General features: G+C 38.7%; 1 protein-coding gene across 15 annotated transcripts in view; it reads left to right on the top strand.

Annotated features, from left to right (window-relative positions):
* SENP7 (SUMO specific peptidase 7) overlaps positions 1-15,623 on the top strand; it is a 47,382-nt gene that overhangs the window by 11,967 nt on the left and 19,792 nt on the right. For 7 of the 15 annotated variants that reach the window (XM_042457775.1, XM_042457773.1, XM_042457776.1 and 4 more), the window contains 7 exons: positions 1,025-1,219; positions 7,512-7,615; positions 10,598-10,767; positions 12,712-13,051; positions 13,170-13,336; positions 14,646-14,783; positions 15,415-15,448. In XM_042457775.1, coding sequence (XP_042313709.1) covers positions 1,025-1,219; positions 7,512-7,615; positions 10,598-10,767; positions 12,712-13,051; positions 13,170-13,336; positions 14,646-14,783; positions 15,415-15,448 — 1,148 coding nt within the window. The other 8 variants (XM_042457779.1, XM_042457781.1, XM_042457780.1 and 5 more) reach the window with 3 other exon arrangements.

Below are 15,623 nucleotides of genomic sequence, written 5' to 3'. Positions count from 1 at the left end.
AACAGTGTCATTTAAATTGTGAGCCAGGCCTCCCTGGGAGTCTCTAAGTTAGCTCCATGTGGAAGTAAAGAAGAACATACTGTAATCAAGATAATAATAGCAAATGCTACCAGCCTTTTTCAGGGGAAATAATAGCTTAAGATTAGAATTCTCTTTCATCTGTAGTTCAGTGGAGTGTAGTTCAGAAGATGATGGAAAAGCATTCATTCCTGGATAATATGTCATACGTGCAAATCTATCATGAGAATATTTTATATGCAGAGTAACTCTTAAGCAGCACCCACCTGATAATTCTTGCTTTCCTTCGCTTTGTCAGATACAGCTACATTTCAGTGTTTGGCCCTGAGAAGCCAATAGATTGTAGCCATGGACACTAAAATTTAAAAACAAATAAACTGAACTATCACAATGGGAAGACTGTGTTTGACATATCAACCAGTACCTTCTATTTTATCTGTTTTAGTCCTTTATTCAAAGTTGGATACACAGCCATTTAGAAATAGCCTTGCAGTTATAAACAAGATACTTTCTGAATATGCTACTTCATATTTTTCTCCAGTATAATTGTCTTCAATATAATTAACATCCACAAAAATACCAATCAGTGATCTCTTAAACTGATGACAAAAATGTGGTTGGGATTTTCTTACTCATTTTGTATACATAAGTTAGAGATCTGCTTTGTTTGAAGATACTTCTCAGCTTTTCAGAGTTCATTTTCTTAGTTTATTTACTACGTGATTTTTATGCATGCTGAAGTTGTTCATTACATGAAATGAAAAGTGAACAGCTAAGATGGCAAAGGCAACTTAAAACCAAGAGTAACACTTCAAGTTGATCTGATCTTCATCTGTCCGTTGGGACATTTTACTTACTTGTCACCATCTGTTTTCATTCATGGTTTTAAGCTTCTTGGTAGTTACTCTTATTAAAATTTGAGATTCCTTAAACAATTATGATATAATCATTCAACCAAGCATTCTTTTGATGGGTTTCAGAATATTAATTATTATATGTATGGCAGGCAACCCAAAGTTATCTTGACGAATGTTCTGAGGACGAAAACAGGAAGACAATACATGCAAAGGCACCTTTTAACTGATGCTAATCTAGCTGATGCTAACAAGCTGCAATCAGATGAACAGGCTTCCTCACCTATTGCCACTCTAGAATCATGTCAAAAAATAAGCTCTCAACAAAGGCGTATTTTATCTAAAAGGTATGTCATTCAACACAATATTTACATTATTTTTGATTCTTATCATTAAAATATGACCTGATTAAAACCAGTGTATACAGGAATAGTTTTTGAACTAATAATCACAAAGCACAGTCCAATCATAATGAAATGCATTTAGATTTAAGTGATTTCAACTGGCAAAAATGTGCATTCTTAACTCTGTAACTGAAATCATTGAAATTTAAAATAACTTTGGCTTTATTTATATCTGTCAGCATGTATACGGACTCCTTTATCACCTCTTTCAGCATATTTTCATTCATTCCTATTGGAGTGATTGCTGTGGGACAAAACACATGGAAAGTATTTTGAGGAAGCTGGACATATTCAATATTCCAACTTATTATTTTTTATCTATACTCTTTTGAAAGGTTAGTCTTTCCAAATAAGAGATGTGTCTTCCCATGAATAAATGAGAAGCCCTCAAACTATGCATATACACATAGAGCCTTATACAAAAAAATTATATTTAAGCATATCAAGAAGTGATACTGTATTATGAATTCAGATGCTGGAATATAACATTTGTTGTGACATGCTAGATCTGTTACACTAAAGATCTGTAAAGCCTGTCTGCCAGTTTGTACACAGAAAGTGACTTTTGTAAAATTTCTTTTCAGTGAGGTTTCCTAAAGCTACTGTTTAAAATTATCAAGCCATGCCCAAGATAGACTGTTGTTATTATTTCTTTACTGAAATCTCTGCTGCTGTTAATGAATTGATTTTGAATTAATTGGCCAGTTTTTGTTGTTCCACATGCCTATGATGTTTTAATTTTCTTGTTTCTAATGTATTTTATTTTATATTTGTATTTTATGTAAGCTATCTGGTAAGGACTATGCTTTTAAAAGGAGGCTTCAAAATAGCTATAAAGGAAACAGTGAACATGGCCTGCTTTAAATATTAAAGAAAGAAGATGCATATTTGTTTTACAGTGTCATGATGGAGGATATTTAAATATTGTTTTGCTTTTTTATGAAGGTCTGACAAAACATAATTGGGAGATTTTGGGGAGATATTTTGTGGGGTTTTGTTCTCATAATATTTTCATTTTTGTTTTTTAATAAAGATATCCCAATAGCTACTACAGTTGGCCCTCGATATCTGTGGGGGATCCGTTCTGGACCCCTCTGAGGATACCAAATTTATGGATGTTCAAGTCTGCATTGTCCCAAATGACGCACCACCATTGGGGACAACAGAACTCACCTTGTCTGTCCAACCAATTGTCCTCCTTCCCTCCCTCCGCCTTGGTTCTCGCTGGTAGTGGGCGACTGGCAGCTGCCTCCTCTGCCACTGCAACTTCCTCCTCCTCCTCCTCCCGTGCTCTGCCTCTTCCTCCTCCTCCTTCATCGCTTCACTGAAGGCTTTCCATCCATGGATGGCAAGTCCACAGATAATGAGGGTGGACTGTATCAGTAAGCAGTAGCTCTAGTTGATTAAAAAGTTATTTCCTCCTCATGATGGGGGATGGGGTTGGAGAGCCTGCAGCTGCCTCTGCAGTTCACCCTAGTGAGCAGCTAGGCCTGGCTGGAGGCCTGGGCCCCAATGGCTTTACTGGGGTGTGGGGTGGTGGTGGTGTTGGGGACCCCACCAACTTTTTGGTGGAGCAGCCTAGCAAGGCCTGGGTTCCGGTGGTGGGGAGGTAGAAAGCCCACCACTTTTCCCACCGCTTTTGGCAGGGTGACCTAGCAGGCAAAGTGGCCTAACTGGCGACTGGGGGCTTCTCTGGAGTGGGCGGGAGGCAGGTGGAGCACTTCTGTCCTTTTGGGACAGGGCTCTTTCCCAGACCTTGCCGGGTTGACACAGCTCTTTCCTAGACTTTGCTAAGGGCAAGGCTCTTCCCCTGACCTTGCCAGGGTGGCACGGCTGTGCGGGGGTAGGGCTCTTCTCTGGACCTTGCCGGGGGCACAGGGCTCTTTCTTGGACCTTGTCAGGTCGAAATGGGTCTTCCCCGGATCTTGCCAAGGTGGCACAGCTGTGCAGGGGTGGGGCTCTTCCCCGGACTTTGCCGGGGGAATAGGGCTCTTCCTTGGACCTTGCTGGGGTGGCACAGCTCTTCCCTGGGCCCTGGAAGTCCCACCCCCGGAAGCCCCACCCTCTGCACCAGGTGTCACCTATTTGCAGCCCAAAGAGATCAACCTATTTTAATTTGGTCCCTGCCTGCTGCTAAATTGTGCAGGCCTCATTTAGAGAAAGGAGACGTGTGTGTATGTGAAGTTTCTCCCTGTCTTCTTTCTCTAAATTATGTATAATTTAATACATTCCATAAAGTCAACCAGTTAAGCTGTAACGTATGAATCTTTTCTCCCTTTTGTCTTGAGGATCATTTGGAGAGAATCTCCTGGTAATGCCATATGCTGTTGAGGCCCAGGCATTTATTATATTCTGGATTATAGATACCTACTGTAGTGGCACTTCTGCTTCACTATGTTTGATGTTCCAGCTATTCTAAGATTGTGGTCTATGTTCAAAACACTATGTTCAAAACAGTGCAAACTAATAACTATTTCTTGGACTACATAAAGAGTATGTGTTAGGCAGTGTTGCCAATTTCTGGGGAATTCCCCGGAATCTGAGGAATTTAATTAATTTCTTTCCAGGGATTTTGACTGAATAATAATAATAAATATTGGGGAAATTGGATTTTGCTAAAACATTCTGGGGAATATAGTCAAGGCTTGTTGGCAACACTGGTGTTAGGGCCAAAATAGACCAGTGGAAGAGATGCCTTGAAGCCGCCCCTTCCGAAGGCGGATTGAGGATGTGGCAGCCACACAGCGTGGCTCCAATCCGTCTTGAAGCTGCAAAAAAAAAAAAAAAGCTGCAGAAAGTTGGCTTTGTGCCTGCGCTGCAGTCATGAGCTGGCTTCATGATGCTCTGGCAACATGTAAATGCTGCGCCGCTGGAGTATCATGAAGCCGCCCCTGTTTAAGTGGCCAGGCAGTTTCTGGGCTGCTTCTAAGCAGCTTGGGAGCATGTAGTGTGTAAACGCTGTGCTCCCAAGTTGCCCGAAGGTGACTTAACTTGCTGGTCTGTTCTGGCTCTTAATCTGAGTATTGGGTATTTGTGTATTATGTATTGTTCAGTTATGTTTGCCACTTCAAAATTTTGGGATATTTTTGGATATTGATATAAATACTTCTAAGTAAATAAAGCTGATAAAAGGCACTATTTGGGGCAGCCTGTAGTTAAACTTTAGACTTTATTGCCAAAGAATGCTATAATGGTTGACAACTTGGATGGTTTTGAATAGGGACTAAATAACTTTATGCAGGTTAGGGGCAGGAATTGTTAGTATTTGGAAATAGTGTTCTTGTCTACACCAGTTGCTGGCCATGCAGCTGCACTAATGTCTTGCTGGTGTGCTTTCCATAGGCAAGTTTGTGTGTGAACAGAATTTTGGACTGTCTATATAGGACTTTTGTCTGATCCAGCATGGATCTTTATGTTCTTACGTTTGTAAGTCACAATTTTAATTTAAAATTAAAATTAAGAAGGGAATCTGTGAATTGCTTTGAAATAGGAGTTTGTTATTTTGAAATTTCTCACATTTCTCATCACATGTCAAAAACAATAATAGACTGGGAAAAGTAAATAGAAAAGAAGGAAGGTCAGTAGTGGACATCAGGCTAAGGCTTGAAGAATTGTGTCAGGTGCTTTCCAGCAGTGCTGCTTATGGTGTAATATAACATTGATGTAGTTTTGTTGTTGGACTGCAATTGGATGGGCCATTAGTCCCCAGTAATTTGATTTAATAACTATGGTGATACAGTGATTTAGCCATATTCAAAATAAAAAATTCTAATGAAATAATAGTAATTAAATAAAATAAATAAATACTTAGGATTGTAAGCCTGAGGGCAGGGAAATGTCCAATTAACAATTTGTAAGCCGCTCTGACAGAGCGGGGTATAAGTAAATATTATTATTATTATTATTATTATTGTTGTTGTTGTTGTTGTTGTTATTTCCTTCTTTATAAAATACTCAGAAAATGAGGCATCCTGATTCATGTTTAATAATATAGTGTCTGAAAGAAAATAAATAGTTATTTGGAGAATCAAAACTTTTCACAGAGTAAAATTTTCAGAGAATATGTGCAAAAATTCCTAGCTGTAATGTTTTAATTAATTGAAGAATAACTTTCTGTTTAACACACTTGCAAAATTTGTAATTTTTTTTCTGGCTGACAGAAAAGAAATAACAAAGAAGTAAAACTGTAATAATGTGTTTAATGAGTTCTGCTTATCCTAACCATACAAAGGCTTGTTTATTAGGGCTGAATAGTAAGTTAGCTCTCTGTTCATCCTTTTGTCCTCCTGCATTGCACTGCTTCAAAACTGGAAGCAAATGAAGATGCTGCTCTTTGTGGTGAACCTCCATGTAAACATATGAAATTTAGTGGATTATTTTTGAGGGGTTTCTGTACTGAGAAACCACTGACACTAAACTCAAGAATAAAATTTCCTTTCTTGGGACTGGATAAATAAAAATAAAAAATGAATAAAAAGAAAGAAAGAAGAAGGATACTAACAAATACATTTTAAAGGGAGTATTGTGCTTCTTTCTCTCCAAAAGCTAATTATTCTCCCTATTTGAGTATTGTCATATTTGAACATTCAGAAGAATGCAGAGTTCAGTCTGATGCTGGGGAAAAAGTGTGCATCTGACATTTGCCATGTGTAAGAAATTACATTTAACTGCATCACAGCTGATGTATTTACATTTTGGAGCAGAATTATAATTTACACTGATGAAGAAAGTACTTTGTAGATACTAACTTTGGTGGCATTATTATTGATGTGAGAATAATGACATATCATTCAGAACTAAGTATTTGCATGAAGACATAGCTTTGGATATGCCACAAAAACTTGGGTGACCATGTCTGTGACTGATTCTTGGTCATCTCCCATATAACCTAGCAAGGTACAGCCCTTTTGTGTAGCAGAACACAATGTGTACAATTTTTACCTAAAAATGAGCCACGAGAGTAAAGGATGTCAGCCACATATGTGTAGTTGCCGCTTGAAACTGTTATTTCACGTAACTGTTACATGTTCACATTCCTTTCTAAGTTACAAACTATTATGTAATGCAAACAGGAATTTCATCTCAGATGCAAAACACACTGTAGAAATAATCCAGTTTGAGACCGCTTTAACTGTCCTGGTGCTAGGGAATCCTGGGTATTCTAGTTTATTGTGGCACCAGAACTCTTTCATGGAGAAGGCTAAATGTCTCACAAAACTATAATTCCCAGAATTTCCTAGCACTGACCCAGGGCAGTTAAAATGGTCTCAAACTGGATTATTTCTGTAATGTGTTTCGGATCTCAGTTAAATTAGCAGTTACACAGCATGGATTTTCTTTAGGACTGTAACAGGGGAAGAAAGACAACTGTCACCTACTGAAATACTGGCCATTATCAGCACACATGCATACAATGCTGTGTACTTTTTAAACATTGCATATTGGTCATAATTTTAAGTCTGTTTATCTCTGAATTAGTAGATGTGTATCTTAGGTGTACAGCTTCATAATGAACACATGCATACTGATGCATGTGAAAGAATGCTTATTCATTGAAAGGCCTAAATCAGATCCAGATTGCTGGTCAAAAAGTGTTGCATCACCAAATTTCCATTGATTCAGTGGGTCTACTCTGTTTTAAATTAATAACAGAATTTACTTCAAAGATTATTTCCTGCATATGGAAAGGTTGCAAGCTAAGAAGTAACATTGGGTTTTGGTCCTTCTGTTTTTCTTTGAAAATAATATTTTTAAATGAAGGAGGCTTTAGACATGTGAGTTCTCCATTTTTTATAGAGGTACAACCCAAACACAATGAGAATGAGGCCTAAATGGAAATGGAAATGTGTCCAGTGGTACTTAGTCATTAGTAACTCACTTGTAACTAGGGTTACAGCCCATGTGTCTGTGTAAATACTACCTAACATAAGGAAAAGCAGAAGCCATATCTCCAGTCATCTTTTCATCCCATCTTTGTAGAACAGAGGATGGAAGGGGTTGAATTCCTAATTATACTCCAAATTGTTACAAATTTGACTTGATAAAATTTAGTTTTGGCAAGAAGTGAGTCTTGGTGAGATTTCTTAAGGCGGGGGGGGGATGAATTAACTTAAATTTGAGTGAGCATTTGGAAAGTTATGAGTCCAGTTGTAGTTTGTAGCATTAAGCAATATCTGTAAAAACTATTATTCTTGAAATACAGGGGGTATTTACATTTTGTTGTTTAACCACTCAGGTATGGAAGATATCGGAGAAAGCCAAATGACCAAAACCAATCAAAAGATGCAGAAAGTAATAATGCTTTGCTCTCTTTAAGAAGATGTGATGTGGTGCTAGAAGGTTTGTTATCAAGAAATTATTTGGTACATTATGGCGCGGTACAGAGTGCCAGGAAGAGGTGGCTGGGAGCCGTCTCTCATTGCTGGGTAGCAGCGCCGCAGCAACCAAATTGCATGGCGCTGCTACACGAAAAAAAGGATAAATATGTCCAGTCAAAATTTAAAGAAGTGGATACCTCTTAAGGAGGGCACTTTGAAAGTGTTAAATATATCAAAGCATATACAAGATGCACATTCAGAGAGTGAGGAGGAAGTAGATCTAAACACAGGATGCTCAGATGAAGTAATGATAATTGAAGACAGTAATGAGGAATGTTCCTCTTTGGATGTGGAGGAGGAAGATAAAGAAGGGTATAGATTATTTCAAACCGAGGCATTCAAAGGGCTCTTAGAGTCTTGCAGACTTCAGGTTTGGAAGGGCATGCACAGGATTCAAAAGATAGTGTATAATAGATAAAGATAGAAATACAGCTTCACTATTGAGGCTAAAGTTTATGAGAGCTGATTTCAGTCAGTTTAGGGAAATAATGGGTGTAATTCCATAGTGAGCAATACTAAAGAGAAAGATGTTGATGATGGATGGGAGTTTCTTAAAAATGAAATGTTAAAGGCACAATTTCAAACAGTTCAAATGAGGAGGAAAAGTGGGATGTGCCTAAAGAAACCAGGTTGGGTGTCTAAAGAATTTTAAACTGAGCTAAGATTTAAAAATAATATGTACAAGAAATGAAAAGGGGGAAATCACCAAAAAAGAATTCAGACAAATAGCCAGCTCATGTAGGGAGAAAGTCAGACAAGCTAAAGCTGAGAACAAGGTCATGCTTGCTAAAGAGATTAAAAACAACAGAAAGGGGTTTTTGGTTTGTTTGTTTGTTTTTGTTATGTCTATAGCAAAAGGAAAAACAAGGAAATGATATGGCTGCTGCATGGAGAAGATGCCAGATGCTAATAGGAGACAGAGAAAAGGCAGAACTACTCGACACCTTCGCTTCAGTCTTCTTGAAAAAGGAGAACAGTGCTCAGCCTAGGAAAAATGAAGGAGATGATGCAGTAAGGGAAATGCAGCACAGAAAAGGCAGAGGTAGTACAGGAATATCTGGCTTCTCTAAATGAATTCAAGTCTCCAGGGCCAAATGAAGCACATCCAAGGATATTACAAGAACTGGTAGAAGTAATCTCAGAACCACTGCCAATAATCTGAGAATGCCTGGACAATAGAAGAGGTCCTGGCAGACTGGGGGAGAACAAATGTTCCAATCTTCAAAGGGGGAAAAAAGAGGACCCATACAATTACTGTCCTGTCAACCTGACATCAATACTGTACCAGGAAAGATTGTAGAGCAGATCATAACATAGACATTCTGTGAGAACTTAGAAAGGAATGCTGTGAGCACAAAAAGTCAACATGAGTTTCTCAAAAATTATTCATGCTAGACTAATTTTATCTTTTTAAAATAAAGTTCCAAGCTTGGTAGATGAAGGGAATCCTGTGGATGTATCATATCTTAATTTCGGGAAGGTCTTTGACAAGGTCCCCCATGATATTCTTGCAAACAAGCTAGTAAAATGTGGGCTAGAGAATGCATCTGTTAAGTGGATTTGTAATCGGTTGGCCAACTGAATCCAAAAGGTGCTCACCTGTCAGAATGAGGGGCCAGAATCCCAGACAATCAACCAGTCAGCTTCATGTAGAATAAACAGAACTTTATTGATAGCTGCAGAATCAGCAATTCCACATCATTCAGCGTCTTAGCTGAGACTGACCAAGCCTGCGAGAGAGATCTCCAAGGCCACTAAGATGAGACCCACCTGGTACCGCTCAGCTCCTACATGCTCTAACTAAACTGCCCTAGCAAAGCATCCCAACCCCCATCATCCCCATAAACCATATATCTGGTAGAATACAACCAGGACTCTAACATCACCAATGGCTCCTCAACCTGGAGAGAAGTGACTAGTGGTGTGTCAAAGGGTTTTGTCCTGGGCTCAGTGTTCTTCAGTATCTTGATCAATGACTTAGATGATGGAATAAGGGGCATGCTAATTGAATCTGCAGATGATACTAAATTGGGAGAGGTAGCTAATACCCCAGAGAACAGGATCAGAATTCAAAATGATTTAACAGATTAGAAATGTAGGTACTGCACTTGGGCAGTAAAAATCAAATACACAGATATAGGATGGATGACACCTGGCTTAGCAGCAGGGCATGTGAAAGTGATCTAGGAGTCTTAGTGAACTGCAGAGAGAACGTATGAGTTAGTCTAATACTCCATCTAGAAAAGCCAATGCAATTTTAGGCTGCATCAGTAGGAGTATAGTGTCTACATTGAGTGAAGAAATAGATCCACTTTATTCTGCTTCTATCAGACCTCACATGGAATATTGTGTCCAGTTCTGTGCACTACAATTCAAGAAGGATGTTGATTAGCTGGATTGTTTCCAAAGGAAGGTGATCAAAATGTTGAAAGGTCTGGAAACCATGCCCTTTGAGAAGCGGCTTAGGGAGCTGGGTATGTTTAGTCTGAAGAAGAGAAGGTTAAGAGGTGACAGGATAGCCATGTGTAAATACAGTGGACCCTTGGACTTGGTTCTAGGACCCCCTGTGAGCGAAGAGGTTGCAGGGCAACAGCAAACACGCCCTACTGGAGTGATAGACTGGACAAGACTGGCCTTCTGGTGTTAGCTCCACTCACATGGGATCACCAGAAGGTCTCTTTTTTTCTTTCCTGCCTGTCTAGAGTGAGTGGGAGGAGCATAAATCAAACTACAAGATGTGGGGCTCTTATCTACTGGGAAACTATATTTCTGTGATTCACTGAGATTTATCTCTTCAGTAATGTGTATAGGACTGCAGTGTTTTGTCCCTTTTAATGTAGTTTTATTCTGGAAGTCCTGGATCTAAAGCAGTAAACTGTGTGCCTATATTTAATGTTCTGTTTAATGTTGTAACTATTGCATTGTTGTTGTTTTTTAAATGAAGACTGTAGTATAAAAAATAAAGGAGATTGGCCAGTGAAAGGAAGAAGAGATCCCAAAAGTCCTTGTCTGAGGGAAGCAACCTTTCAAAATAGTGAGAGCAGAAAAAGAAGGGGCAGTACTTTTCCAAATCAGCAGAATGCATATTCACCACAAAAATTTCCACTGCCAAGTGTAAGTAACTTTTTCATGTTTTTATTTAATTTATGTACACAATCAGCATATATTAAGATGGGGGTATGGGTTCTTTTTTCTTCAGGCCTCACATTATGATGTGTTCAGAACTTGTAATAGATAATGGTTTACATTCCAGCAGTGGACAAGATAAAGAATCAAAAGTGAATGTGCCAGAACAAGTGGCTATTGCAAGAGTGACACACACTATGTATACCAAAGATAAGTGTCAGGGGTTAATAGCTGACAGAAATGTTTAGATGTGTGGTAGCCATGAGCATTTAGCAGCCAGAGAAGAAGCAGATCAACTTCAGCTGTGCAGCATGGCAACAGAGTGTACAAGGTCATTCACTGCCAGAGTGCAGGAAGCCAGTAAGGTAAACATGTGTCTGCCTAGATATGGGGACAGTTTTCAGAGTGGCACAGGAAACATGAACCAGCCATGAATGGAAGAGGCTGGGTTTTAGGACCTCATAGCATTTGGTCTATATAAGCTCAGAAGCTTCCGTGAGTGGGCTTGTGGGTTGTAAGAGGAGTGTTTGTTAGTTTGTTATCAGATAGTAAAAGTCGCTTGGATAATTGGTTTGCAGTTTGCTCACTTGTAAATAAAAGATAAGCACTTTTGGGAGCTCTGCTTGTCTGTTGTTAATCATCTAGAAGCCTGGTGGAGGCTGGATAGCTCCCGGTGACCTGCAGTCCATCCATCTGGAAGACAGCCATGCTGCTTCTTCTGCTGAGGGCTGAGAACACCTTCCAGGATACTTCAGTGTGGCTCTGTTATATCCTGACAAAGAGGTCTCAATGTTTTCCCTCCCTACTTAAGTGAGGCCTTTCTGCACTTGTCAGTTGTATTTCATGTAGCTTACTGAAAGCAATGTGTATTGTTTAAAGCTTATTAATAAATATCAGTGTGTGAGGAAATACAGATGCACATGCATGGACTTGACAGTTTACCTGTGTTCTTCTTACCTTCTCTGACCCCTACATATATTTGCCAGCCTCCTATAAAACACATGTACCTAGCTCTCATGCTTTTGCACAGGAGGAGGAAAAGGTGCAAGTAGGCAGGCCATAAATGAAACATTACAACTAGGAAGCCGGCCATGCACCTGCAGCACCATCAGTTGAGAGCATGGCCTGATTAAAACAGATGTGTCCATGGGGAAGCTCTGCAAATCTGATTGTGACAAAACTTGAGATGCCAAAAAGGGGATATCTATTTGAGGATCCATGTGAAATGTCTCTGACTCCAAAAGAAAGATATGAAAGGACAGAAACCAGGGTGGAATCGTGTAATTCTTTAGATTATGCTAGACTGCAATACACACTATTCCTTACCAGCAGATGTGCTGGCTAAGGCTGTTGGCACTTGCAGTAATTTTCAGCCTTGGCTAGACTTCCCTTGGATCTCGAAGATCTGGGGTATGTGTGTGATGATGCCATCAAGTTAGTGGTGAAATTTGGAGGCCACTGTGCTTCATAGATCTGTTGCAGCTTCAGTCTTTCTCATAGCTAGATCAGATGGCTATGGAGGCAGGATGGCTATGTCAGGGATGCTTTGATTGTGTATTTCTGCATGCCAGGAAGTTGGACTTGATGGTCCTTGAACTCTCTTCCAACACTATGATTCTCCGATGGTGTACTGCACAAAAATAGCAGATGTAGCAGGAGGAAGTATTGAGTTGTATTAAAAGAGGGCCAGCTATTTTGGAGACCCCCAAACCCCGACTCTATTACTGGGGCTAAGAAGTCTCAGTATCTCCCCTCCAAACTTGAGTGAGGGCTTCCTATGGTTGTCACTCGTATTTCACATAGCTGACTAAGGGCAGTGGGTATTGTTTAAATCTTGTTAATAATTCCCAGTGTGTGAGGAAATAATAACTAAGCAATAAAATTATCATGCTTTTTGTAAACAATATTTTTGTTTTTTTGTTTGTTTTATAGAAAGAAGAAAGAAGAGAGTCAATCCAATCATCTGTCTGCATGGACTTAAATAAGAATCATATGAACAGCTTTCAGCAGGAAGATAATCCCCACCCTGTGGAGTTGGATAGTACTGAAAAATTCACCACCATTAATCAGGACACTCTTGTCAACTGTCCAAAGGAAAACTTCTCAAACTCTTCTCCCTGCAGAAGTCAGCATTCTGTCATCAGAAAAGACAAGGAAGTGTCACCACTCACCACCTCTCCTAGAAAGAAGAAATTGAATATAAGTCTGCCTCCAGAAGAGCCATTAAATGAACCTGAAAGACATAAGGAGACAATAGAATCTGCTGAGCCAAGTATGTATCTCCCCTCCTTTTCTTTCTTTTTTTAGAAAACAGATAAATAGACAAAAAATAAATGACATTATTTCACTAAATTATGCCAAATAACATCTCTGGTGTTGCTATGTTTCAGTTGTCGTTTCTAGTGATGAAGAAGGTACTGCTGAAGCAAAAGAGCCAAAAAAATATTTCCAGACTGGGAAAAGCCATCTTCTCATGAAGAAAGAATCAGAACAAGTTTCAGAACTACCTTTGTCAGAAGAACTATCAGAGAGTGTAACTGAAGGCAAAACAGAACAAGTAAATAATTGCTCTATATTTAGTCTGTATGCAGTCATAATGACTTTATATATTTACATATACAACCAAATATGCACCAGATAATATATACACCAAATAATATGTATAGTTAAATATCTCTTCTCATTCAAAATCACTGGTCTTTTTCTTTGATTGGCTTGTTGAGATCAGTAAGATTGGTATACCAGCTCCAGCATGTTTTCAATGAAAGGTGCTTTCAACAACTCTGCTTCAAATACAGGCCTATAGTGAATTGTATTTACAATAGCCTTTCTAACAACAAAATTAGAATATAAACCATTCTTACCTTGATTAGTAGCTGTATAAATGGGATTAAAAAATAAAATGGAATCTTCAGTGCCTGGTGGTTTAATTTTTGCTTGTGTAGATACAAATAAAAACTGATTATTGTTTTCAATGGCCTGAAACAGATAGGCCAAATAGTGGTGGGACACTGTGCCAGAGGTCTTCGCAGTGGAAACACAGTCACCGCATGTGCCTGGTCCCAATCCAGGCTGCTGCTACGGTCCTGAATGGGGCCATCAGATCTGCTCCTTCTGTCTCAGTTATTTGCAAATGTTGTGGCATTGGTGTGGCTTCAGCTTGCGTTTGGGGCATATGTCATGTAAACTGCACACTCCCAACATGGCCTGAAGCCATATCATTTTGTCCCTGTGTTTCAGGACAATATTAACTTGAAATATGAGAAAGTTCCTTTAGAAAGAGTTTGGAAACTTCATTTTTGGATGACATCTACCAGAATCCACCAGATAGCACAATACTGGTTATGCTAGCTGGGGGAATCAGCGTTTTAGTCCCCCTTCAGAATTTTTCTAAACTCTGATTTGAAAAAAGGGGAGAGGGATTTAAAAAGCATCCCCTTAACTGTTTAGAACTGCATGGAGAAGAGAGATAGTTAACCAATATCTGTATTTAATTTTTTTAATTAATATTTTTTTGAAATTTTATAAAACAAAACTAATTTAATATTCTTTCCATACATACATGTACTTTTGCATCTTACTCATTTTTTTAAAAAAAAAATCCTAAATATCACCTCAGTGCACCCCCAGAGACATTCCCTTCTTTATACTCCATCCAAAATTTTAACTCCTCCTGTGGAGGTAATTTCCCATCTTCTTTTCTTAGTAAATTTTTAATATTTTTTTTCCATATTTCATCAAAATAATTTCTTTTCCATAATCCTTTTTTTACTTTCAATTTACATGTTAATTTGTCATTAATTGCTAACTTCCAAACTTCTTTATACCAGTCCTCCAATTTCACATTTATTTTTTGTATTTTATAGGTTTCAGATGAACCACTTAAACTTCAGCCCTCAACAGACTGTAGCACCTTCAGCGAACTGGTGGACCTTGTCTTAGATATAAAGTTTGAAAACCTTTTCATTGGGAAATATAAAGGAAGAGCAACACATTGTGCTAGAGTAAGTTTATTTGTACTGATCAAAATCAAGATTCTGAGAACTCTGAAACATGTTCCTGAAGGAAACTTGTCTGTTTTGATCAACAGCCTCCCCTCATTTTGCATAGAAAACCACAGACTAAATTGAATGTACTACTTGTAGAATGCGTGGAATTTTCTTCTCTTCCTATTCTCCTGCAGCTGTCCACCTGACCCCAAAACGAGGAATTTTCCCCGTGCCCCACACCACACTGAGCTAGTTGGATAGAATGATTGTTCCTCTTCTGGCTCTGCTTGATTCTGCCACTAGGAGTCTGCCATTAGATACATCCATGCCTTTGAAACTGAGGGGAGAAGGTCAAAAGAAGTTTGTGAATATGGCATTGAGGTTGGCTGTCCAAAAGTCAAATGATAAGGAACAGAGGCTATTCCAGATTCACTAGATACACATAGTCATTGTAGGAATCACTTTGAGTTGACTGTACGCTTGATGGCTAGGTAAATACTAATGTTGAATACTAAACTTGGAACACCACATTTTAAAGGTTCTGACAAAATAGTGTCATTGTTGTGTGTTATTTTAAATCTAGGAATGAAAAGTAACAGTTCTCTTCAAAATACTAATTTTATGTTCTGCTTTTTTTACTTTTAAGTTTACAACTGGATACATTAAGATCCCATTTGAAGGTAAGATAATTTATATTGTTTAGTCACATTTCCTTTGCAAGGTGATTGGCAGTATCTTACAAATAGATTTCACAGCAAAATTTGTATTTGCTGTTTTACTGTAAGCTGTTTGTATACAATCAGAAAGTGCTGTAAAGTTGTTGTAAACTGTAAGATTAGAATACTTGGTACATAA

The sequence above is a fragment of the Sceloporus undulatus genome, chromosome 3 (genome assembly GCF_019175285.1).
Source record: "Sceloporus undulatus isolate JIND9_A2432 ecotype Alabama chromosome 3, SceUnd_v1.1, whole genome shotgun sequence".
Taxonomy (NCBI): domain Eukaryota; kingdom Metazoa; phylum Chordata; class Lepidosauria; order Squamata; family Phrynosomatidae; genus Sceloporus; species Sceloporus undulatus.
This window is presented reverse-complemented; position numbering and strand designations above follow the sequence as displayed.